This window comes from Brienomyrus brachyistius, chromosome 1 (assembly GCF_023856365.1).
Source record: "Brienomyrus brachyistius isolate T26 chromosome 1, BBRACH_0.4, whole genome shotgun sequence".
Classification (NCBI taxonomy): domain Eukaryota; kingdom Metazoa; phylum Chordata; class Actinopteri; order Osteoglossiformes; family Mormyridae; genus Brienomyrus; species Brienomyrus brachyistius.
The window spans coordinates 796,050-823,242 of NC_064533.1; the positions used below are offsets into that span (position 1 = coordinate 796,050).

At 51.4% G+C, this 27,193-nt stretch overlaps 1 protein-coding gene across 2 annotated transcripts; it reads right to left on the minus strand.

Moving 5' to 3' along the window:
- Positions 1 to 458: 458 nt before the first annotated feature.
- Positions 459 to 27,193, minus strand: mdfic (MyoD family inhibitor domain containing). 2 transcript variants are annotated; one of them, XM_049005877.1, is made up of 5 exons: positions 26,770 to 27,193; positions 26,266 to 26,398; positions 23,705 to 23,830; positions 13,004 to 13,264; positions 459 to 3,624 (listed from the first exon to the last, which is right to left on the minus strand). In XM_049005877.1, the coding sequence occupies exons 2-5, from the start codon at positions 26,357 to 26,359 to the stop codon at positions 3,377 to 3,379; spliced, it is 729 nt and encodes a 242-aa protein (XP_048861834.1). In that variant the 5' UTR covers positions 26,360 to 26,398; positions 26,770 to 27,193; the 3' UTR covers positions 459 to 3,376. The 2 variants fall into 2 exon arrangements, with proteins under 2 accessions (XP_048861834.1, XP_048861835.1); XM_049005878.1 differs by lacking the exons at positions 23,705 to 23,830; positions 26,266 to 26,398; positions 26,770 to 27,193 and adding an exon at positions 14,069 to 14,638.

The window sequence follows — 27,193 nt, forward strand, 5'->3', positions numbered from 1 at the left end:
TCATTAATATGTACCTGTGGGCAGGGGGCTGGTGATCATTACCATGGAAACCACAAAGCTCACCCAAATCGAGCCCTGCACCACCATGGTGATTCCATGCTGCTTCACACCAGTGAAATGTATGTGGACTAACCATGACAGTCATGTGGCAGTCATGTAGTAGTCATGTGCATCTTTTTCCCAAAAACTCAGCTAACGAGAAAATGTACAAATCCGGATTCATGTTCATTTTTTCCCTAGCAACAACCGACAGTGAATCACAGTGTAACACTCAAACTCTTGATCATTGCCAATCCCTTTCACATGAGAGGAGGTCAGCTTTCAGGATGAAAAAGGCTGCATATAGAGTTTCTATGAGTCACCGCAAGTGGCTCAGAGCCAGACTCATAGAGGAACAGGGACTAGCAGCTGGAAGGACTCCTTCGGCAGAGAGCACATGATGACCGTGTCACCGCTACTTAAAGGAAATGGGTTTTATTTTCCAAATAGTGTTCAGCATAACAACTCAAAATGACAAACACAGCAAAAGCAGGATTATGAATGTTGTCAGATACAGTATAGAAAAAAAATGACAAAAGTTACAGTATAGGACACAGGAAATGCTATTAACATTATCAAGGGGAGCTCACTGTGTACGTGTAGCCCAGGGGTCCCACACTTTTTCAGCTTGCGAGCTACTTATAAATGACCAAGTGAAAATGATCTACCTACTATAAAAATACAAAGCATATATTTAGTTATAGATATACCGAGTATTTATTATTATTATTTTTATCATCATTATTAATTTCCCTTTGGGATAAATAAAGCATTTTTGAATTGAACTGGGATTTTAGTTCCTTCACCTTTCTCTTTCTCAGCTCGCTTTTCGGAGGGAGGTTAATGTCGTCGTTTTTATGAACAGTCCGAAAACGCCGCCCACATTTCCCTTCTTCGGAATAGCGATGGTAGACTGACAGATACTGTGAGGCAAACACACTTCCAATATGACATTGTGAAAATAAACAACTCCTCCCATTCCGTATGGAAGTGGCAGGTTTTTGGCTTCTTACTTGGTCCAGCTTCCCCATTCATTTTTATACCCTTTCCTAAGTTTAGTAGAAATTAACTGGAGGCTGACTAGCCGACTCGGTTGCTTCCATGCCATCTACCCACTACCTTTGCGATCCACCAGTAGATCGCAATTGTCAAACTGGGCACCTCTGGTCTAGTGCATTTGGATCTATAATCTGAAAAAGAAATCCAATGTGTTATCTAATTTATCAGCTTATCAGCTATTTTAAAACTGGACTTTCACATTTGTCTTGTTTTCCCAGGTAACACCAAATAAATTCTAGTAGTAAAAACATCAGAGATCGAACAGAAAAACCTTAGTTTAGTATTGACCTGTATTAGTGTGCAGCTTGTGCTGCAGAGATGATCTGCTGAAAACACACACACACACACACACACAGGCACACACACAGACAGACACACACACAGACACACACACAGGCACAGACAGACAGACACACACACACAGGCACAGACAGACAGACACACACACAGGCACAGACAGACAGACACACACAGACAGACACAGACAGACACACACGCACACACACACACAATCAAAGGATTACAGATGCTGTTAATGGCACAGAGATATGGTTCTATTTTAGCCAAGGAAAATGATCGCAACATTCCCAAATAAGACTTCCTAATATTGTAAAGTATGTCAAATTACTTGCATTGTTTCTATCAAGCATCACAGACTTGCCTTGTGTGATGGGATTTTTGCTGACCCACACTAACGCGCATTCTCGGTACAGTAAAACATACCGTTTTTGCATTTCTTTGATTTGCTCACAATCCAGTGTCACTTATCATGGCTGGAGTCACAATGATCCCCCCAAGTAGGTTATTGATGACTCTCAGCTTCCAGGAACACATTCCAATGAGTACTATTTGAATAATAAGGATTAATGTGAAGTGAATGCGTGCTGGGAATCACATCAGCTTGGTTTGAACATTATACCAAAGGAAATTAACTGTTTGGCAAGCGAAACAAAGTTCACTGATCCTGAGACAGGTCACTACGGTACAGAGATGGAGAAACCTTCACGTAGTAACACTGAAAACAAAATAAACTGAAATATCAGTCCTGGAAGCCAGTAATCCCAACAAAAGCCCAGTTTAAAGGCTGGTAGATGAACTGCTACTCAAACATCCCGCTAAACATTTGCTGAGTTAATAAATTTGTTCCAAGAGGCACAGAGGATAAACTAGTCTCCTTCCTTCTGCAGGAAGCTCATTTCAGTAATTAGTATAAAAACCTCGCCCATTAGTTTGACTGTAAGTTTCACTTCACAATGATAAAATCCTCAGCTGATTTTTCTGTACAGTTTCTGCACTTTTTCTTAAGGTAACTAAAGCCGTCAGCTGGGAAGCAATATGCATCCTAATAAACAACATTTTTACAGTTTGTGTGCTTGAAGTGGATAATGATTTAAAGGGTTAGCAAGCTACAGTAGACAATGTTAAAACAAAAGATTTTTTTACTTCTACAGTATTTGCTCTTTATGCTACAGAATGTCCAAGATTAATACAATAAAGACTCCAATTAAAAACCCTGATTTCTCACAGAAAAGGTTACTGATTTACTCTATCGCGAGAACGAGGGGATGGTCTGGAAGGGGATACAGTGTCATGTAGCTTCCATGTTTCTTAGACTTCCAGAATATTCTTTGGTGTGTCTGGAATCAGTAAGATGGACATTTCCGCATCACTCTCTGGGCACTGTGCTTCGGCTTCTAAAGCTGGTGGAGGACAGCTCAGGCGGCCTGTGACCGACACACGCACAGGCGGCCTGTGACCGACACACGCACAGGCGGCCTGTGACCGACACACGCACCATGCAGCCTGTGACCGACACACGCACCATGCAGCCTGTGACCGACACACGCACCATGCAGCCTGTGACCGACACACGCACCATGCAGCCTGTGACCGACACACGCACCATGCAGCCTGTGACCGACACACACACCATGCAGCCTGTGACTGACACACACACCATCCCATTATACCAGATGTACGGTTTCTCGTAACATTACACTAATGTAGCATGTTGCTAAGTCCTACTCTAGCATAGGAAACTATATTGCCTTTATAAAAACTCATTTTGATACAGGATATCTATTGTAAAAAATGTTACCAATATCACGGTAGTCGATAAAGTGTCCATGTTGGACCATCTTGATATCTTTGCACTGAGGACCTTCACAGTTTGTCTGTGGTTCTTTGAAGTTCATGACAGAACGGGGGGGATCCTGAACTTCTTGGGAATCAATGTGAAGTGGCCACTGGAGGTGAGCTTGAGCAGGTGTGGGCCCCTTTATGTGGGGAAGCAGATCCCACAGCACTCCATGCAGATCTCCAGGCAGTCGGAGGACTCGCAGCAGGCATCCATGATGCCACAGTCCATGTCGCAGGGGCAGTTGCAGTCGTCTCCCAGGTCGTCTGCACAGCAGCAGCAGCAGGCCTCTGAGCTGCAGCCGCCGCAGGATGCCTGTGCCAGCACCAGATTGCACAGGCTGAGGAACTCGCAGAAGAGGCAGGCCAGGATGCAGTGGACACAGCAGTCTGGAGGGCCCAGGAAGAGAGAAGGCGAGGGGGTGACAGGAAGGAAAATTACAACCCCAGTTCCAAAAAAGTTGGGACATTGTGCAAATTGTAAATAAAAACAGAATAAAATGACATGGAAATCTCATAAACCCATATTTTATTCACAATAGAACATATCAACATATCAAGAAAACATATGAAATGTTGAATTTGAGATGTCCAAGTCTTTTTGTTATTTCATGAAAAATATTGGCTCATGTTCAATTTCATGACAGCAACACGTCTCAAAAAAATTGGGATGTGGCCAAAAAGTGGTACAAAAAAGCAACAGCTAGAGCAGTGGCTCTCAAACTCAGGCCTCGGTCCTCGGGCCCCACTGCCCTGCTTGTTCTCCTGCTATCCCTGCCCCACACACAAGTCCCAGCCGTCCCCACTGCCCTGCTTGTTTTCCTGCTATCCCTACCCCACACACAAGTCCCAGCCGTCCCCACTGCCCTGCTTGTTTTCCTGCTATCCCTGCCCCACACACAAGTCCCAGCCGTCCCCACTGCCCTGCTTGTTTTCCTGCTATCCCTACCCCACACACAAGTCCCAGCCGTCCCCACTGCCCTGCTTGTTTTCCTGCTATCCCTACCCCACACACAAGTCCCAGCCGTCCCCACTGCCCTGCTTGTTTTCCTGCTATCCCTACCCCACACACAAGTCCCAGCCGTCCCCACTGCCCTGCTTGTTTTCCTGCTATCCCTACCCCACACACAAGTCCCAGCCGTCCCCACTGCCCTGCTTGTTTTCCTGCTATCCCTGCCCCACACACAAGTCCCAGCTGTCTTTCAGCTTCTGATTGACTGAACACACCTGATCCAGGTAATCAGCAGTGTGTGGGGCAGGGATAGCTGGAACACAAGCAGGGCAGTGGGGCCCGAGGACCGAGTTTGAGAACCACCGAGCTAGAGGAATAATTTGCAACTAATTAGGTCAAATAGCAACAGGCCAGTAACATTAGTATATAGTAAGATATTGGACACGAAAAGAACATCTTAGAGCTGCAGTGTCTGTCAGAAGTCTGCGTAAGAGACAAGGCCAAAAACCGTACTGGATGCTCGTGATCTTCGGGCCCCTCTGTGGCACTGTCTCACAAACAGGCAGAATTCTGTAATGGAATCACTAAATGGGCTCAGGAACATTTCCAGAAAGCATTGTCAGTGGGCACAATTCGCCGTGTCATCCGAGGATGCCAGTTAAAACGCTATCATTCAAAGAAGAAGCCGTATATGAACATGATCCAGAATCACCGACATCGTCTCTGGGCCAAAGCTCATTTAAAATGAACTGTGGCTAAGTGGAGAACTGTTCTGTGGTCAGACGAATCTAAATTTGAAATTCTTTTTGGAAACCAGGGACGCCGTGTCATCCAATCTAAAGAGGAGAAGGACCTCCCGGCATGTTGTCATCGTTCAGTTCAAAAGCCAGCATCTCTGATGGTGTGGGGGTGCATTAGTACATATGGCAGGGGCAGCTTGCATATCCGGAAAGGCACCATCGATGCCGAGAGGTCTATCCAGTTTCTACAGCAATATATACTCCCATCCAGATGACGTCTCTTTCAGGGAGACCTTGCATTTCCCAACATGCACACTGCACACACTGCATCAATTACAACACTGGCTTCGTAGAAGAAGGGTCCGGGTACTAAACTGGCCTGCCAGCGGTCCAGATCTTTCACCCATTCAGAACATTTGCCACATCATAAAAAGAAAAACATGTCACAGAAGACCTCGGACAGTCGAGCAGCTGTATCAGACAGGAATGGGACAACAATCCTCTCACAAAGGTCGAGCAACTGATCTCCTCAGTACCCAGACATGTACAGACTGCTGTTAGAAGAAGAGGTGAAGAAACATGGCCTTGTCCCAACTTTGAGACGTGTTACTATCATCAAATTTACATAATTTTTCCATAAAATTATACATTTTCTCAGTTAAAACTTTAATATGTTTTCACTGTTCTGTTTTGAATAAAATATGGGTTTATTCGATTTCCATATCATTGCATTTTGTTTTAATTTACAATTTGCACAACGTTCCAACTTTTTTGGAATTAAGGTTCATCAAGCTCACGGGACGAGAGCAGGACTGAGGGCAACCCAGTGCTTCAGGAGGGTGTGTCCTTCCAGTGCTACTGGGAATACTGGTCTGATTAGGAAGCCCCCAGAATTCCCCGATAAATCAAACACCGCCAGTGTAATGCACTTCTTGACGTATTTTTGGCAGGAAGAAGACAGATGAGTCACTTGCATTGCTTACTTCAGACAATTTTCCTTTAATTTTCAAGTCATTACACAATTAGTGTTTTAATGAAAGCACCATGTTTCCTACTGCTGAAGTTGGGTTAGTGTTCAGTGTCACTGGTGTGTGAGATGAGCCATGTGCGTGTCTGATGCTTTTACCCAAGGCGACTAACAGTGGCAGGGAAGGGTTACAATGTATGTCTGCTCCCTGGGATTTGAACCCGAGAACATGCATTGTTAGTGAAATGCTCTACTTGCTGAGTTACCATTGACATACCAAGCTTACTGTGTAGAGCGCAGAAAAATATTTACAAATTTAACACAGATTCAGACAGTCAACATGATCATTAATCGCACTAAATGCGGGAAGGTTTCTGGTACTTTAAATATGAAACATTTCAATTGTTGAGAAATATATAGATATGGGCATATGTACTGTAGATTTAAATAGAGTAGTTGTTCAACTAAAATAGATTTGGGGATCTTAGGTTTGTCTTGATTCTGACATTTTGAAGCAGGAACTGCAACAAGATGCTGTAGGGAGGAAAAAATATGCAGAAAAATACTAGCTGCGAGTGGGGGGGGGGAATAAAAAACAAACTGCAGCAGAAATGATTGGGAGAAAATAGCTAGAAACATCTGGAAATGGTCAGGAGTGGATTTTAGTAGTAGTGGGGATACATGAGAGGGGTGGGGTGGGGCAGGGTGGGGGGGCTGGGGGGCCAGACTGTAAACACTGCGGAGTAACACACCGGAGTTTAAAGAGGGAACCATGACAGGGGCGGGGTGGGGGGGCCAGACTGCAAACACTGCGGAGTAACACACCGGAGTTTAAAGAGGGAACCATGACAGGGGCGGGGTGGGGGGGCTGGGGGGCCAGACTGCAAACACTGCGGAGTAACACACCGGAGTTTAAAGAGGGAACCATGACAGGGGCGGGGTGGGGGGGCTGGGGGGCCAGACTGCAAACACTGCGGAGTAACACACCGGAGTTTAAAGAGGGAACCATGACAGGGGCGGGGTGGGGGGGCTGGGGGGCCAGACTGCAAACACTGCGGAGTAACACACCGGAGTTTAAAGAGGGAACCATGACAGGGGCGGGGTGGGGGGGCTGGGGGGCCAGACTGCAAACACTGCGGAGTAACACACCGGAGTTTAAAGAGGGAACCATGACAGGGGCGGGGTGGGGGGGCTGGGGGGCCAGACTGCAAACACTGCGGAGTAACACACCGGAGTTTAAAGAGGGAACCATGAGAGGGAAGGGGTGGGGGGGCTGGGGGGCCAGACTGCAAACACTGTGGAGTAACACACTGGAGTTTAAAGAGGGAACCATGACAGGGGCGGGGTGGGGGGGCTGGGGGGCCAGACTGCAAACACTGCGGAGTAACACACTGGAGTTTAAAGAGGGAACCATGAGAGGGAAGGGGTGGGGGGGCTGGGGGGCCAGACTGCAAACACTGCGGAGTAACACACCGGAGTTTAAAGAGGGAACCATGAGAGGGAAGGGGTGGGGGGGCTGGGGGGCCAGACTGCAAACACTGTGGAGTAACACACTGGAGTTTAAAGAGGGAACCATGACAGGGGCGGGGTGGGGGGGCTGGGGGGCCAGACTGCAAACACTGCGGAGTAACACACTGGAGTTTAAAGAGGGAACCATGACAGGGGCGGGGTGGGGGGGCTGGGGGGCCAGACTGCAAACACTGCGGAGTAACACACTGGAGTTTAAAGAGGGAACCATGACAGGGGCGGGGTGGGGGGGCTGGGGGGCCAGACTGTAAACACTGCGGAGTAACACACTGGAGTTTAAAGAGGGAACCATGAGAGGGAAGGGGTGGGGGGGCTGGGGGGCCAGACTGCAAACACTGCGGAGTAACACACTGGAGTTTAAAGAGGGAACCATGAGAGGGAAGGGGTGGGGGGGCTGGGGGGCCAGACTGCAAACACTGCGGAGTAACACACCGGAGTTTAAAGAGGGAACCATGACAGGGGCGGGGTGGGGGGGCTGGGGGGCCAGACTGCAAACACTGCGGAGTAACACACCGGAGTTTAAAGAGGGAACCATGACAGGGGCGGGGTGGGGGGGCTGGGGGGCCAGACTGCAAACACTGCGGAGTAACACACTGGAGTTTAAAGAGGGAACCATGACAGGGGCGGGGTGGGGGGGCTGGGGGGCCAGACTGCAAACACTGCGGAGTAACACACTGGAGTTTAAAGAGGGAACCATGAGAGGGAAGGGGTGGGGGGGCTGGGGGGCCAGACTGCAAACACTGCGGAGTAACACACTGGAGTTTAAAGAGGGAACCATGACAGGGGCGGGGTGGGGGGGCTGGGGGGCCAGACTGCAAACACTGCGGAGTAACACACTGGAGTTTAAAGAGGGAACCATGACAGGGGCGGGGTGGGGGGGCTGGGGGGCCAGACTGCAAACACTGCGGAGTAACACACTGGAGTTTAAAGAGGGAACCATGACAGGGGCGGGGTGGGGGGGCTGGGGGGCCAGACTGCAAACACTGCGGAGTAACACACTGGAGTTTAAAGAGGGAACCATGACAGGGGCGGGGTGGGGGGGCTGGGGGGCCAGACTGTAAACACTGCGGAGTAACACACTGGAGTTTAAAGAGGGAACCATGAGAGGGAAGGGGTGGGGGGGCTGGGGGGCCAGACTGCAAACACTGCGGAGTAACACACTGGAGTTTAAAGAGGGAACCATGAGAGGGAAGGGGTGGGGGGGCTGGGGGGCCAGACTGCAAACACTGCGGAGTAACACACCGGAGTTTAAAGAGGGAACCATGACAGGGGCGGGGTGGGGGGGCTGGGGGGCCAGACTGCAAACACTGCGGAGTAACACACCGGAGTTTAAAGAGGGAACCATGACAGGGGCGGGGTGGGGGGGCTGGGGGGCCAGACTGCAAACACTGCGGAGTAACACACCGGAGTTTAAAGAGGGAACCATGACAGGGGCGGGGTGGGGGGGCTGGGGGGCCAGACTGCAAACACTGCGGAGTAACACACCGGAGTTTAAAGAGGGAACCATGACAGGGGCGGGGTGGGGGGGCTGGGGGGCCAGACTGCAAACACTGCGGAGTAACACACCGGAGTTTAAAGAGGGAACCATGAGAGGGAAGGGGTGGGGGGGCTGGGGGGCCAGACTGCAAACACTGTGGAGTAACACACTGGAGTTTAAAGAGGGAACCATGACAGGGGCGGGGTGGGGGGGCTGGGGGGCCAGACTGCAAACACTGCGGAGTAACACACTGGAGTTTAAAGAGGGAACCATGAGAGGGAAGGGGTGGGGGGGCTGGGGGGCCAGACTGCAAACACTGCGGAGTAACACACCGGAGTTTAAAGAGGGAACCATGAGAGGGAAGGGGTGGGGGGGCTGGGGGGCCAGACTGCAAACACTGTGGAGTAACACACTGGAGTTTAAAGAGGGAACCATGACAGGGGCGGGGTGGGGGGGCTGGGGGGCCAGACTGCAAACACTGCGGAGTAACACACTGGAGTTTAAAGAGGGAACCATGACAGGGGCGGGGTGGGGGGGCTGGGGGGCCAGACTGCAAACACTGCGGAGTAACACACTGGAGTTTAAAGAGGGAACCATGACAGGGGCGGGGTGGGGGGGCTGGGGGGCCAGACTGTAAACACTGCGGAGTAACACACTGGAGTTTAAAGAGGGAACCATGAGAGGGAAGGGGTGGGGGGGCTGGGGGGCCAGACTGCAAACACTGCGGAGTAACACACTGGAGTTTAAAGAGGGAACCATGAGAGGGAAGGGGTGGGGGGGCTGGGGGGCCAGACTGCAAACACTGCGGAGTAACACACCGGAGTTTAAAGAGGGAACCATGACAGGGGCGGGGTGGGGGGGCTGGGGGGCCAGACTGCAAACACTGCGGAGTAACACACCGGAGTTTAAAGAGGGAACCATGACAGGGGCGGGGTGGGGGGGCTGGGGGGCCAGACTGCAAACACTGCGGAGTAACACACTGGAGTTTAAAGAGGGAACCATGACAGGGGCGGGGTGGGGGGGCTGGGGGGCCAGACTGCAAACACTGCGGAGTAACACACTGGAGTTTAAAGAGGGAACCATGACAGGGGCGGGGTGGGGGGGCTGGGGGGCCAGACTGCAAACACTGCGGAGTAACACACTGGAGTTTAAAGAGGGAACCATGACAGGGGCGGGGTGGGGGGGCTGGGGGGCCAGACTGTAAACACTGCGGAGTAACACACTGGAGTTTAAAGAGGGAACCATGAGAGGGAAGGGGTGGGGGGGCTGGGGGGCCAGACTGCAAACACTGCGGAGTAACACACTGGAGTTTAAAGAGGGAACCATGAGAGGGAAGGGGTGGGGGGGCTGGGGGGCCAGACTGCAAACACTGCGGAGTAACACACCGGAGTTTAAAGAGGGAACCATGACAGGGGCGGGGTGGGGGGGCTGGGGGGCCAGACTGCAAACACTGCGGAGTAACACACCGGAGTTTAAAGAGGGAACCATGACAGGGGCGGGGTGGGGGGGCTGGGGGGCCAGACTGCAAACACTGCGGAGTAACACACTGGAGTTTAAAGAGGGAACCATGACAGGGGCGGGGTGGGGGGGCTGGGGGGCCAGACTGCAAACACTGCGGAGTAACACACTGGAGTTTAAAGAGGGAACCATGAGAGGGAAGGGGTGGGGGGGCTAGTGCCAGTGAGAGGCCCACACAGCCTGGCCAAAGGGGAAATAGCACAGGCAGAAGGCAGGCCAGCTAGAAAGTCAGCGGAAAGGTCCTCGCGTATGAAAAGGTGGACAGCCTCTGCTGACAGCCAAAACGAAGGACCCCTATCGGCCTAACAGCTTGGCCGACTTGTGGGACTGTAGGTTTGGGCAGCAAGGGGAGGGGACTGGCTGTGTACCATGTGACACATGGGACTGGGCCCCATTTAGCAGGGTCAGGCACCTAGAGGGGAACAGGCGATATACTAGATAGCGGACACACAGCCGCCAGAACTGAACCACTCAGCCATGCTCAAACAAGCTAATCACGACGTTCCTAATAAGCATTGCAGATGACAACGGCCTTCCCAGGGGAGGGTAGAGGCAGCCAAAGAAAGTATGATGCTACAGACAGAGGAGGAAAGCCAGAATGAGCACTATGAAGCAACAGAAAGTACATCTTAGAGGAGAAAACTTGAGGAAGTCAGAATATCATCCCTATGGACAGCATGAAGAAAAGATAAAACTTACATAACCCTACGTGACCTCCGTACAGCAGCTGAATCTCCATACCTGGCAAATAAATTCTCCACTGATATTAACGATTCACTTCCTTGCTCGTTTCGTGTAATAAAAATGAATGCTAACCGTTCGATATTAGTTTTATCATGATCTGGCAGGTGGACCGCGTTCTGATAACGCATGACTCGGCAAGACATTTGGTAGTCTGGCATTACTAATCAATCCGTGCATCCATCCTTGTTCTGCAACTGCTTGTCCTAGCCATGGTGGTGGGGGGTCTGGGGACAATCACAAGGCAGCGAGCAAAGCAGGATGGGGCGCCCAGCCATGGCATTCATGATATTTCCTTATAATTAGTAAGAAGTGAAAAGACGACAGAAAGCACTGCTTGGCATGGAAATGGGGGATAGGAAAGAGCCCCCAGACAAAGAAGGGGCCGAGACGTGGCTCGCTGGGGGGGGGGGGGGGTTGCCGTTAATGATGGGGCACTGTTAGGGTCTGCCAGAGTGCGTGGGGAGGAGGGGCCCCACACACTTCCGACCTCATTAAAAAGTCTCACCCCGGTGGCCCCAGCACCTTCCCTGTGACATCCATCCCAATTTCACAGCCTTGCTCATGGCTGATTGTTGAGTGTGGGGGGGGCAATCTGTCACGCTGAACATGCTGCCTTGGGGCCAGTGTGATCTCCTCTGATTATATTCGGCAAACGATGGCCTGGAGCACTCGCCGGGGTCTGAGCGTGCCGCTATTGTGGGTGGGCCCTCCTGTGGCTTAACGGCACGCGCATGTTGGCGTGTATGTGTTTGTGCACAGGAGTCATGTGATCCTCCCAGGTGGGCCCTCCCGTGGCTTACCGTGTCCTGGCCAGTGTGTGTGTGTTGTGTACAGGAGTCATGTGACCCTCCTGGCTCAGCTGCCTTTCCTTCCCATACAGCATGTTATGCCAGAAGTTCCTGGATAATTCACCTACTTAGGTGCTTTTCCACAGCACCAAGTACCCTACTTTTACCGGCACTTTCACTTTTCTATTGACTTCTGGTCGAGTACCAGTACCAAAGGTTCCAGTACTGAAAGTGCCAAACCAGCTGGGGTACTTCTTTGGTACCCAGTACTTTGTGGTGGGACTTGAAATGCTTTCGTTGTCGATCGGTTATGCAAGTAGCCTGCCTCTGAAACACGACACAAACGCTACCTGGAAACCAGTTGCAAACTCAGAAAACAACGATAAAGTAAAAAGAGTGATTTGGCTGGATGAACAGATACAACAAAATGATCATGATGGCAGACATGAAATGTAAAAGTATAGCGTGCTGTCCTAGCGATGTTATAAATAAAACAATGTGATCTGGCTGTAATAAATATTGGGGTATTTATAAAACAAAAAGCCCGCAAAAAAAAAAAAAATTCAATAATAATGTCTGTACGGAACTGAAAGTAAGAAAAAGCCTTATTTTAATATAGCTGACTAGCGATGAAGGACTGTATGTGCATAACATGAGATTTTCGTATTAATATTGCACATCACCAAGTCATATAACATACCACAGTTTTTAAAATTCAGTACAAAACACCCACCTTGCATTGTGTTGTCATTCAGTGCTGGTACTAGTTTTTATGCCAGTGGAAAACCAAGACCTTGAAGTACCAGATATTTGGTACTTTTTTGAAGAACCGAAAGTACAGTAGCTGGTATGGTGGAAAAGCACCCTGCTTCTTAACCTCCCCCAGGGGCAGGGTATACTACCACTAAAGCCCTACACTTGTGTGGGCCTCCTGAGGTTTGGGAGTCTACTGTTGGCCACAATCTGTCACTACAAGGTAACTTTTTGAGTTGGGCCCCAAAAACAGAAAACCTGCACCTGAATATGAGGTCCTGCTTTAAAGGCGGCACTGCCTACCTTCTGGGGAGGAGCCCGGCTTGTGGGAGACCGTGGAGCTGCCCTTGCTCCTCTGGCTGCCACCGCTGCTAACCGACAGGCTGGACTGTAGCTTGCGCTGCACCTTGTGTGAGACGGGCGACGGCTGCTTCCTGGGCTCTGCGGCCGTGTGCGTGGTGCCCGGGGGGGGGACCCCATTACCATTGCTCAGGCCAGCATAGGGGCTACCCTGGGGGTCCGGGGCCAAAGCTCCGTCAGGTGGGGGCAGTCGCTGGGGCTGATCTGGGGGGGGGGAGATACCATTGTTAGTTAAGGAGACAGCAGCATGTAATACCACCTCCAGACCATTAGGGGACAAAACCACAAAAACATTTCTCTGTCAGTTACAGACAACACTACAAATGAAAGCAAAAATAATTTAAAATACTGAACATTAACATTAAGAGATTAAAAATGTACATCTGGAGGAAAGCCAATGCCTATCATCAAACGAACACCATAAAAATTCCCCAAGAAAACTAATTTGTTAAATGATAGACCAGCTTTAGTTTAGCACCCGGCTACGGGCCACAGTCGTGCCTCCGACACTGCAAATTTCCCACCTGTGGGACTAATAAAGGCTACTTATTTACTTATGCTGCATTCCTTTTACTTTGGAGGCCGAAACTCGGAATGACATCACACACAAGTTAACTGCGTTCCAGTACAGCAAGTTGGAAAGCTATTTATAAATACCATGGACAACAAGCAATGGATTGCATCAGCAAAGCGTAAGTTCGATCTTAGCCTACGACAGACGTAAACTGGCCCTATGTTTGAATTTACACACTACTAAAAAATAATCGGCTGCACCACACTATTAGTTTAAACGTAGTGCTAAGTTATAGCGTCAATTTTACACTACCTTAACATTAGGTGTAAAGTCCATCGTAAGATGTTAAAAAGTGGTGAAAATGGCTATCCGTTTTGAACGGTGGGAAGACAAAATTAAACGAGGTTTATGTCGACAAAGAGTAATTCGTGACCGATTACATGATATGGACAAAAACGGAGCCCTCAATCTAGTACTTTGCCACCGGCTCTTACCAAAGTCTTGTGGGTGATTCGATGCATGTGCATAAGTCCACCGTGAGAGCAGTGGCAGTGTCACTGAATAAACACACTCACACATACATGCACTTTCCCCTACTTCCCGTGCAACAAAATACAAGAAGTTTTTTCAGACCGCCGGTTTTGGAGAACAGCAAATTAGTTCTGATAATATCACACAGTGATACTGATTGGTTGTCCACAGTGATTCTAGTGACAGTGATTCACAGTGACGTCCACAACGTCATTCTGTGCGACAGTAACTTCATTCAGTAACTACTAACTACGATGAAACTTAAGTGGCAGTGGTGCAACCGACAAAGAACACGGCGCTAGTTTCAAACTAGTTAGTTTCAATGTAAGAATTAAGGTACTTAATACTTTACACCTGACTTTACGATCGAACTTATGTTTAGCTGGTGCAACCCACTGCAGTTTCAAAAAGCGAACTTTCTTGCTTAGCTGGATAACTTGTTGGATTTAATTTATCCCAGTTTAAATGGCCTTTATCCTCATTCACTTACATTTACACTACCTTAAATCTGACAAGTTGTCTGCTTAAGCAAGAAATTCTGCTTACTGAAACTGGACCCAGTTCTAGCCTGGTTAATTGTTAGCCATTGTTAGCAATATCAGTGAATAACAACACATCATGCAGTATTTTGTGCATAAAAACACCATAGCAACATGTGCACAGATAGCGTTTGGACAGTACTGTGTGTATGACAGAATTAATGAGCCATAAACAAGACATAAGCGCTAATAAACACTATAAAACTACAGCTTTAACTTCTGTTGATAAAGGGCGCAGCCATCTTGGATTCTGAACTCGGGGCTGTATCTCTTCATCCGATTTCATGAGTCGGATCTTCAGGGCGCCTTCCAGTTGAAATTTCTGACTAGGAGCTTGTTATAGCTTGTTTGAGTTTCCGAGTTACAAGTTCAAATGGAACACAGCATTAGCACATGGCTACGAGCTGCCGCCGGCCTCCAGCTTTAGCTTAGCACCTGGCTATGAGCCATTGCCGGGCCTGTGGCTTTACCTTAGCAACCGCCGCCGGGCCTCCAGCTTTAGCTTAGCACCTGGCTATGAGCCATTGCCGGGCCTGTGGCTTTACCTTAGCAACCGCCGCCGGGCCTCCAGCTTTAGCTTAGCACCTGGCTATGAGCCATTGCCGGGCCTGTGGCTGTACCTTAGCAACTGCTGCGGGGCCTCCGGCTTTAGCTTAGCACCTGGCTATGAGCCATTGCCGGGCCTGTGGCTGTACCTTAGCAACCGCTGCCGGGCCTCCAGCTTTAGCTTAGCACTCTGGGCCCTAACAGCTCTCTCTGGGTGCCACTATGATGAAGAGAAATCCCTGACTCTTCGGGGTTTGCATGTTGCTGTGCTGTGACATAAGCAGCACTTCAAAGAGACACAAACACACACACAAACTGCTCACTTTACAAAGTATGTCTACTCATATAAACATCCTGCTGCTACAAACGGGGATCCATGTGGCTGCAGAAGAATAAACCAGCATCCAGACAGGGTCAAGGGTGTCAGCAACTGTACAACTAAACATCACAACACCTGATACAAGTGACTTTAAATGTGGTGTGAAAATGGGAGCCAGACTCGGTGGTTCCGGCATGTCAGAAGCAGCCGCCCTTCTGAGATTTTCACGATGCCTAGAGCTTACAGAGAATGGTGGGATAAACAGAAAACATCCAGCCGGGGGCAGTGCTGTCCCTGAAAACAGCTTGTTAATGAGAGGTCAGAGGAGAATGGGCAGACTCCTTACAGCTAACAGGAAGGCCGCAAGTGCAAAAATAGCCTAACAGCTTGGTAAGACAGTGACGTGCAGAAAGGCATCTCTGAAAGCATATCAGCCCTTGTTTTCGAGACAAAATGAGTCTAAAATAGTGTTGTGTTCACAGAGTGTATGGGAAAACACACACACACACACATATATATATATACATACACACACACACACACACACACACACAAAAAACCGCTGACAACCTCCTCTGCAGTAAACAAGCAGCCACCTCCCTGCTGCTGTCGCGCTGTCTATACTATGGCTGGATGCTTTTCACACCTGCCATTTCACAGCTTACATCCCATTACACACCACAGTCGGTTCCCTACCCCCAAGCCTTGGCTGAAAAGGGTACAACAGCAGCTCCCATGCTCAGACCTTTAAGCTTGCAAGTTCAGACGGAATGGCAACATTCCATTTACCGTGACATGTCCGTGACCGGGGGACACAAAAACCTCCCCCGCAGAAACGCCACAGCGCCAACACCCCTGCAGCGCCGCCACGGCCCCAACACCCCTGCAGCGCCGCCACCCCCTGCAGCGCCGCCACGGCCCCAACACCCCTGCAGCGCCGCCACGGCCCCAACACCCTTGCAGCGCCGCCATGGCCCCAACACCCCTGCAGCGCCGCCACCCCTGCAGCGCCGCCACGGCCCCAACACCCTTGCAGCGCCGCCACGGCGCCAACACCTCTGCAGCGCCGCCACCCCCTGCAGCGCCGCCACGGCGCCATCACCCCTGCAGCGCCGCCACGGCCCCAACACCCCTGCAGCGCCGCCACGGCCCCAACACCCCTGCAGCGCCGCCACGGCGCCAACACCCCTGCAGCGCCGCCACGGCCCCAACACCCCTGCAGCGCCGCCACCTCTGCAGCACCGCCACCCCTGCAGCACCGCCACGGCGCCAACACCCCTGCAGCGCCGCCACGGCCCCAACACCCCTGCAGCGCCGCCACGGCCCCAACACCCCTGCAGCGCCGCCACGGCCCCAACACCCCTGCAGCGCCGCCACAGCCCCACATCTACAGCAAAGACGTTAAAAACATCCTGGGATTTCCAGCCCGGACACCATCACACATGGTGACTTTCAGCTAAGACACAAACCGCGGCTGCAGGGGAGGGACAATCACAACTGTTCCCAAGAGCCGATGGCTTGTACACCCCCTGCAATGCTGACAGGCACACATGCCATGCAGATGTGGCAGCAAGACCCCCTTCCCAGCCACCCCCCAGCTCTCACACTGTTTATTCATTGCTTTTTTTAGGGAGGTCAGTTATGCAGTGAGTCAGCACGACTTTCCACGAGCTGCCGAGCTTCCAGCAGGCCCCACCCTCGGCCCCATTAGCAGGGAACAACAACGGCGGGAAAAGGGTGGGGGGGGGGAATCCTTTCAGCTATATCAGTGACTAATATATTCCACTGAGTCCTTAACTGGTCCTGTCTGGTGGGGCAGCAGCACAATGTAGCTGCACAGGGCATCAGGACACTGTCACGCATCACTGTCATTACCGCAGAGGGACGGAAAAAGCAACAACACTGGGCTGAAGATGTCCAGGCCAACAGCTGCAGGATGGTAGCCATTTTCCCTGAATCATGCTCACGAATGCTAACGCTAACATAACTGCTAAAGCTAACCTGAATGTTTACACTACACCTCAGCAGAGATCTTGGGGCCAACTGCAAGGTGAAAAGTTAAGTTAATCTGGCCAGATAGGAGGAGCAATTCCAGCTGTTATCGGTGTTACACTAAAGGCTTTCAGTGTCAAATTAAATGCCCGCCACACCCTAACCCTTCACCCTTGGGTCCCCAGTGTGTTCTGCGGGTATGTATTCACGCAGGGAACGGGGAAGTCAGAGCCACTATCGCCGACAGGCCTCAGGACTGCACAGGTCCGCCGGGAAATGGAACTTGCGCTGGCAGATATTAAACTGCAGCAGTGTCCATGATTACAGCTTTAAATCCAAGTTTAGGTGCCAGCACAGGTGAGATTATAAGCGCTGGTGTAATCAGGTCCGGTGTGGCCGTTCATCCCTCTCAAATGAACCTCCCAGGCATTAAAATGCCCCTCACGCTCGCATACAAAATTAAGATTAAAATTCTGCCATATCTAGAAATACTAAGTAACTATACTAAGAAGTGTATCACGTCGTGATACTAAACACCTGCATTATCAGAACTACTGAAACACCTAAAATACTTGTAATCACTTTCCTCCAGTTTTGTCACACACAATCACATACTGCTCTGTTTAGTGAAATGCTTTTCCACCCCCTGGAATATACATAATGCAAAGAAAAATGAAATTATATAAAATTAAAGAATAAGTGACAGTAAAATAGCAGTTTCTGTGAAGAGCGGTATTTCAGGATTCTCAGGATCTTTGGAGAAGGAGCACCTCTGCACCCTTCACCAAACATCACATCTCCTTTGTAACATCTGTGAAGAGCGGTATTTCAGGATTCTCAGCATCTTTGAAGAAGGAGCACCTCTGCACCCATCACCAAAAACCACATCTCCTTTGTAACATCTGTGAAGAGCGGTATTTCAGGATTCTCAGCGTCTTTGGAGAAGGAGCACCTCTGCACCCATCACCAAACACCACATCTCCTTTGTAACATCTGTGAAGAGCGGTATTTCAGGATTCTCAGCGTCTTTGGAGAAGGAGCACCTCTGCACCCATCACCAAACACCATGTCTCCTTTGTAACATCTGTGAAGAGCGGTATTTCAGGATTCTCGGGATCTTTGGAGAAGGAGCACCTCTGCACCCTTCACCAAACACCACATCTCCTTTGTAACATCTGTGAAGAGCGGTATTTCAGGATTCTCAGCGTCTTTGGAGAAGGAGCACCTCTGCACCCATCACCAAACACCACATCTCCTGTTTAACATCTCAAACATTATTCCTCTTACATTCTACAGCCATAACGTTCTGGATACTAACACACACTTTGCTTAATGTCTTCCCCAGAAGCACGGCCTTGATATTGACCTCATTGTTTACTATTTTCAAGTGCCCCTCTCTCCAGTGGACCCCACCCATTCCCTACAGATACAGCTACAAGAAAGTCACTCCAGGCAGCTCTAAATGGCCAATTCCAAATCCACCCCCTAAAGGTTTGTCCCTCCCCACGACTGTCGTTACAGCCTCGTTCTGAGACAAGTGTGAAGCCCGCTCTGTCGCAGGCTGTGCTGCGAGTCGCTATTTACGACATAATCACACAGGAACGCTCCCTGGGCGCTGGGAGAAACAATTACCTCCTCAGCACTCCTGTAATTGAAGTAAATGAATTACAAACGACTCAGCTCCAACTGGGACGGGAGCCAGAATAGACATGAATGGCTCATGTCTCCTCTGGCTTGTGCATTTCATCCTATTTATCAGGGGGCCTGTCCCAGATGCACGGAAACCACCACCGGGGGCAGCATACGCTAAGCCGACGAAGGTGTCAGTCCAAGCCTATGAAATGTGCATCTGTCCTTATTTTTGAAGGTTATAGCAGGGTTCTGGTGCACATTACCAGCAAGTGGTGCCCTCTTCAGGTGAAGTGTCACCTGACAACTGACTTACTGACTATGACGTGTGGACATTTTTGGAGACAGTGAAGGTCAGGCACCTAACCTGTAGACAGTTGGAACGGGGTTAGGGCATGGCGACCACTCTCTGAAAAGCATATAGGAAATACCATGCAGAAGCCTACAGGACAGGGCTGGGCCAGAACTGCCAAGTTAAACCGAAGGATCGCCCCAGATTCTGGAGAAACAGCTTCCTTCTGTTAAGGGCAGGGTGTGGCTAAGTGGGTTGGGATACTGTGCTTGTGCTGAGATTGTTTCTGGTTAGAATCCCATGGCTGGCAGCTGTCAAATGCCATTGCTAGTCAGCAGGCCATTACCTGACAGAGAGCTTCAGCTCCCTAATTCATCAGCCAATCACATTTGGCTCTGTGCTCTTCTTTAGGCACACATCCCTCCATCAGAAGGGCTGGAACACGTCAGACAAAGGCCAGGTGAGCTGGAAGGGGCGGACGCGTCAGGCAGAGGCCGGGTGAGCTGGAAGGGGCGGACGCGTCAGGCAGAGGCCGGGTGAGCTCGATGGGGCGGACGCCTAAGGCAGAGGCCGGGTGAGCTGGAAGGGGCGGACGCCTAAGGCAGAGGCCGGGTGAGCACGATGGGGCGGACGCGTCAGGCAGAGGCCGGGTGAGCACGATGGGGCGGACGCGTCAGGCAGAGGCCGGGTGAGCACGATGGGGCGGACGCGTCAGGCAGAGGCCGGGTGAGCACGATGGGGCGGACGCGTCAGGCAGAGGCCGGGTGAGCACGATGGGGCGGACGCGTCAGGCAGAGGCCGGGTGAGCACGATGGGGCGGACGCGTCAGGCAGAGGCCGGGTGAGCACGATGGGGCGGACGCGTCAGGCAGAGGCCGGGTGAGCACGATGGGGCGGACGCGTCAGGCAGAGGCCGGGTGAGCACGATGGGGCGGACGCGTCAGGCAGAGGCCGGGTGAGCACGATGGGGCGGACGCGTCAGGCAGAGGCCGGGTGAGCACGATGGGGCGGACGCGTCAGGCAGAGGCCGGGTGAGCACGATGGGGCGGACGCGTCAGGCAGAGGCCGGGTGAGCACGATGGGGCGGACGCGTCAGGCAGACGCCGGGTGAGCACGATGGGGCGGACGCGTCAGGCAGACGCCGGGTGAGCACGATGGGGCGGACGCGTCAGGCAGACGCCGGGTGAGCACGATGGGGCGGACGCGTCAGGCAGACGCCGGGTGAGCACGATGGGGCGGACGCGTCAGGCAGACGCCGGGTGAGCACGATGGGGCGGACGCGTCAGGCAGACGCCGGGTGAGCACGATGGGGCGGACGCGTCAGGCAGACGCCGGGTGAGCACGATGGGGCGGACGCGTCAGGCAGACGCCGGGTGAGCACGATGGGGCGGACGCGTCAGGCAGACGCCGGGTGAGCACGATGGGGCGGACGCGTCAGGCAGACGCCGGGTGAGCACGATGGGGCGGACGCGTCAGGCAGAGGCCGGGTGAGCACGATGGGGCGGACGCGTCAGGCAGAGGCCGGGTGAGCACGATGGGGCGGACGCGTCAGGCAGAGGCCGGGTGAGCACGATGGGGCGGACGCGTCAGGCAGAGGCCGGGTGAGCACGATGGGGCGGACGCGTCAGGCAGAGGCCGGGTGAGCACGATGGGGCGGACGCGTCAGGCAGAGGCCGGGTGAGCACGATGGGGCGGACGCGTCAGGCAGAGGCCGGGTGAGCACGATGGGGCGGACGCGTCAGGCAGAGGCCGGGTGAGCACGATGGGGCGGACGCGTCAGGCAGAGGCCGGGTGAGCACGATGGGGCGGACGCGTCAGGCAGAGGCCGGGTGAGCACGATGGGGCGGACGCGTCAGGCAGAGGCCGGGTGAGCACGATGGGGCGGACGCGTCAGGCAGAGGCCGGGTGAGCACGATGGGGCGGACGCGTCAGGCAGAGGCCGGGTGAGCACGATGGGGCGGACGCGTCAGGCAGAGGCCGGGTGAGCACGATGGGGCGGACACGTCAGGCAGAGGCCGGGTGAGCACGATGGGGCGGACACATCAGGTTAGCAGTCAAAACGGAACATAGTGGCGCTGTTCTCACTACTGACTAATGCACTCTGCCACCTTCCAAAGAGCCAGGACTCAGTGATGTTTTGGCAACTCTTTTTGGTGGTTATGTTTAACTGGGGGAGCAGGCCTGTGTTACCAGGAACGCGGTGGGTGTGAATATTAAGGAAAAAACTATATAGATCATGAGGCACAGATATTGTAAAAAGGGGAAGGAATGTACCTGGACCAGAGCGAAAAGAAAAAAAAAGAAAAAAAGCCAAAATGTCAGAAGGTGGAAAAGCTGAATCATATGAAACAAAGAGCTGTTGTGTCAAAGGCAAACAATCATGTAAAAAAAGCAGCATGAGGGCGGAGCCCATCTGCTGCCGCTTCTAGAAAAGTCCACAGAGGCTGGTTAGTGCAGAAGCTGAGAGCTGCACGTGCAGCCTGCTGCCTCGCTGGAGTGCGAGAGCCACATCCGCAGAGACAACTGGCTGTTGTATGGGGCAAAAACCACGGCCGTGATGTCACCGGCACAGGGCTACACAAGGATGGAGAACTGTGAGCAGTTCAGGACCAGCTGCCGGGATAATAAGGAGGACGGAGAACTATGTGGGCCTCAGGGCCAGCCGCCGGGATACTAAGGAGGACGGAGAATTGTGAGCGGCTCAGGACCAGCCGCCGGGATACTAAGGAGGACGGAGAACTGTGAGGGTCTCAGGACCAGCCGCCTGGATACTAAGGAGGACGGAGAACTGTGAGCGGCTCAGGGCCAGCCGCCGGGATACTAAGGACGACGGAGAACTGTGAGCGGCTCAGGGCCAGCCCCCGGGATACTAAGGAGTACGGAGAACTGTGAGCGGCTCAGGGCCAGCCCCCGGGATACTAAGGAGGACGGAGAACTGTGAGCGGCTCAGGGCCAGCCCCCGGGATACTAAGGAGGACGGAGAACTGTGAGCGACTCAGGGCCGGCCCCCGGGATACTAAGGAGGACGGAGAACTGTGAGCGGCTCAGGGCCGGCCGCCGGGATAATAAGGAGGACGCAGAACTGTGAGCGGCTCAGGGCCGGCCGCCGGGATACTAAGGAGGACGGAGAACTGTGAGCGGCTCAGGGCCGGCCGCCGGGATACTAAGGAGGACGGAGAACTGTGAGCGGCTCAGGGCCAACCGCCGGGATACTAAGGAGGACGGAGAACTGTGAGCGGCTCAGGGCCAACCGCCGGGATACTAAGGAGGACGGAGAACTGTGAGCGGCTCAGGGCCGGCCGCCGGGATACTAAGGAGGACGGAGAACTGTGAGCGGCTCAGGGCCGGCCGCCGGGATACTAAGGAGGACGGAGAACTGTGAGCGGCTCAGGGCCAGCCGCCGGGATACTAAGGAGGACGGAGAACTGTGAGCGGCTCAGGGCCAGCCGCTAGGATACTAAGGAGGACAGAGAACTGTGAGCAGCTCAGGGCCAGCCGCTAGGATACTAAGGAGGACGGAGAACTGTGAGCGGCTCAGGGCCAGCCGCCGGGATACTAAGGAGGACGGAGAACTGTGAGCGGCTCAAGGCCAGCCGCCGGGATACTAAGGAGTCAGTTTAATATAAAGAAAAGCATCTGTATTCCGGTTAAAAATAATACCTTTGAGATTTCTAAATAGTGGGGTATACTGTAATACTGTAATAGTGCCCAAGCCTAACAGGCAGTTGGGGCACCTGTGCCACGTATGTCATTGACTGCTTCTCCCTGCTTCCTGACAGCCGTGAAACACATCAGTGCCAAACTGTCCTGGGAAATATCACTAGCTAAGAACAATCAGTCAAAATACCCACCTGACACACAGAAATTCTGTTCTGTGAACTGCAAGGATTTCAGAAATCTTTTTGTTTTTCATCGTGCTTGGCTCAAAACTAATTCTTTTCGCAAAAACAATTTATGGGGAGCATGAAATTCCACTTAGGCATGGCTGGTAACAGCAGGCATGAAACGCTTCACTATCTGAACAAAGCACTTAACTCCTCAGTAGTCTTCAAACCTAGAAATATCCATGAACATACAGTAAGACCTGTTCGAAAGGACAAGCAAACTGGCTCCAGCTTCTTGGATGAAAGTCTTACTACAATTTTCAAACCAAAATACTATATATAAACTTAAAGTACCTTTGGACTAACAAGCAAGTAATTTACACATCTGTGTGGTGTCATTAAATACCCTTAACCCAAATCTTCCAGTGCTGCTATTTTATGTTTACTTATGCCACCTACTTCTAATGAGGTCATCCATGAGAATGTTTTCCCCGGTCACGTGACCCTGGCCACACCCCTCTCCACAAGACAGGCTTCCTGTCGCTTCCCCTGGGTTCTTCGACTCATTTGGCTGATCTGTCTCATCTGGAACAAAACAAAGTATCACGTCAAAACCTTGCAACATTTTCAAAAAAACAAAAAAGACATTAAACAAGTTTTATAATTGTGCAATTATACTTAAGCTGTCAGAAATATTCAGGATGACTAATACAAATTCTGCTTTTTATTTGGTTGAGTAGCTAGATCCAAATTCTGTCATACAACAACCCCATTGTATGTTGCATATTAATAACTGCACAAATATCAAGTTATGTTCTAGAAAAAAAGTTAAAGAATCCACTAGCAAACATATGCCACAAGGACTTAAATGGAATTCTTCATCTCAGTAAAAGTAGGCTTCTTCCAGAGAATTTTCTTTTGTGGGATTATTCCCACCTAAAATGATTTTCAGCAAGACAGAAGTACGTTTCACTACTGCTAATTAATACTCTGCACTTTATTTACATTCACACAAACAGAAATCTCAAGTCTACAGTCCCTCCCCTAAATTACACGCAGATGGATCATGGAATTTTCCAGAAATATACGAGATGTAAACTGGACCTACAAGATCGATTTTACTGGGCTCCAGATCCGGAAAGAGAAGCCGCAGGGACGGCTTGTGTTTACACCCCCCCCCCCCCCCCCCCCCCCGCAGATATATTCCTTCACCAAACAGTTGCACAATAGTGGAGCTGTATCAGGTATCACTGCCTCCAGATTTCTGGACTTAATTTTAATGATCGCTCCCGTGGGAAGACCATTCCTGCCAGAAGTTTCAGAGCTATAAAGTGTGTTCGTCCAAATGAACACAGTACACAGTGAGCCTTGCATCTACTCAAAAAACAACACAAGGACACAGATGAGCAGGCAAATGTTGTTCAGTGAGAGAGAAGCTTCCTGTTTCAGTAGCCAGCTACACAAAATCTGTAGAAAAATCCCTCTTGGAATCAGTGAATTCACTGTGCTGCAGCATCACACTGACAGAAAGCGGGAGCTGGGGGGGCCCAGGCGAGTCCACATTCCCCAGCTGGACGACCCTCCCAATATCAGCATCTGCCCCAGTTAATGCTGGGTGACAGAGCACTGGGATGGCTGTCTGTAAGTGGCATTGGTGGTTTGGACCATCATCACGGCATTGTTATATTCAGGTTTCCCAGTATTGCTTTAAGCCTGTGACCTTGTGGTTACGTGGCTGGGATATGGATGTTGTCATGCAGTATCGCCTTACTTTTGTTTTGTTTTGAAGTCTACGGTGTAAATTGGGCATAATCTCAAATTCTAATCGCTGCTTTTGCCATTTTTACACGCTGACGACGGTCTCCTCCGGCCGGTGATGTGGGCCCAACCTGTCCCTCATGCAGCAGAGTCTCAGCAGAAGGTCACTGAAGGACAAACCCGCTGTAGCTGCTGCAGCCCAGCTGTCTGTCCTTTGCGGTTTCGCCCCGCAGCGAAGCAGCGGGTAGCAGTATCAGGGAGCCAGGCTCTCATTCCCAGACACTGATACTCAGGCTGCACTTCGCCTTTTGCTCAGCTGGCTTTCCAGGCCCAGAGGCAAGCAAAAGATTTGTCTTTCCTTCCCCACAGGGCTGTTCTGTGCTGATGTTCATATTGCAAGGAACAAGTATCTAGTGATGATTCAGTAAAGTCACTTTTCAGTGGAGTAAACGTGTGGATTTCACTGCCTTGGGTTAGTTATACTCCTAAGGTCAGATAATACAGGACTAGATACAAACTACACCTTCGAAGCTAGCTGGCAATGAATCAGTCTATTTGATCATTGTGGAGAAAAAACGCCAAGAGAAGGATAATCTATTCTCCCTTTTATCTCCCTGATTGCTTACTTTGTCCTACTTTAATGCTTTTGACAGTGCTTTAATGACCCACAGTATAAATAGGACGGTGTGATATGGTTGAATGCCTGATTAAAGAATGTGTACAGGCTTATTTTACATAGGGGGATCTTAAGGGCAACCAGAAAGTTAATTAAGACCATAATTGACTGTGGTTGCAATTACAGTCGCATAGGCATTTTTCCAGTCCGTTATTTAGAAGTAATTTACGAACTCTATTACAGACGCACAGGCAAACATGACAACAATTTCAGCATTTTGATCCTGAGCGGTTCGGAGTCTGCTTTATCACTAGTCTTCATCAGAAAGGCCGTTACTTCATGTGTGTTTTATGTGAATGTAGTTACCGCAGCTGAAAAAAACATATGGCTTTATTGTAATAAAAAAGCACCATCTTGCCTTGTTCCTAGTTTTGAATCAAAATGTCATATAAAAGTACAAAGCCGAAATCAGAGACTAAATCTGTGTCATGTACTATATACAGAATGCATCCTATTGCAAAATGACAACGTAACAGACCCACATAAAACAGCCAAGCAGCCGTTACTTGCTGCTATGTACAAGAGCCGTTACTGCCAGTTATTTTAAGCCCAAAAGTAAACCCGCCCAGCTCCGTTTTTCTCCTACCATGAGCGCCGGAGAGAAAGGGGCGCCTTTCGCGCTGGAGCTCCGTCTCCGGGCCGCCGGGCCCTTGCGAAGGCGACACCGTGTCCCGGGACATGGGCCAGCGCTGGTCATGCACGGCGGTCAGGGTGCGAGCCTGGGGGGGGGGGGCAGAGCGGCGGTCAGGGTGCGAGCCCGGGAGGGGGACAGAGCAGTGGTGAGCGTGCGAGCCTGGGGAGTCTGGTGGGGACAGAGCGGCGGTGAGGGTGCGAGCCTCGGGGGGGGGACAGAGCGGCGGTGAGGGTGCGAGCCTCGGGGGGGACAGAGCGGCGGTGAGGGTGCGAGCCTCAGGGGGAAAGAGCGGCGGGTCCGGCGCCTTAACACGGCCGAGCGCCCGTCCTCTCGCTCCTACGGTTTGTCAGTTTGTAAGGACAGTTGGCAGTAAACACGCACACTGGGCATAAAGACGCAGACATCGCTGTACCTGGCACCTGCTGCAAGGGCGGCTTTGCAAACTTCTCCACGTACCTCTCGGACATGCCAGCTCCTCCGGCTCAGATCCCACCCTCTCCCATGCTCTTCCCGCAGAGGATCTCCAGTCAGCCGTAGTTTCCCCGCAGCCGATCTTCCGCAATATCCTCGCGATGGATGTTTTCTTGCTATTTCTCTGTAATGAAATCTGTCTTTTCTCACTTTATCTACGCATTGGTCTCGCCGTCTGCAGTTACTCCCTTTCCTCGTCTTCTTTTCTTTTTCTTCTCTCTCTTCTACTCTCTGCTCCTCAGCCCGCCGTTTGTTCGCTTCCTCCGAAAAGTCAAGTCTTTTCCCCCTGAAACATTTTTCATCATTTCCGGATTCCGAAAACAGCTCGCAGTCTGGCTGCCAAAGCGGCAGTGAAGCGCCAGCGGAGACAAACGTGGTCTTTCCGCACCGAAACGGCACAGGCGCTGCA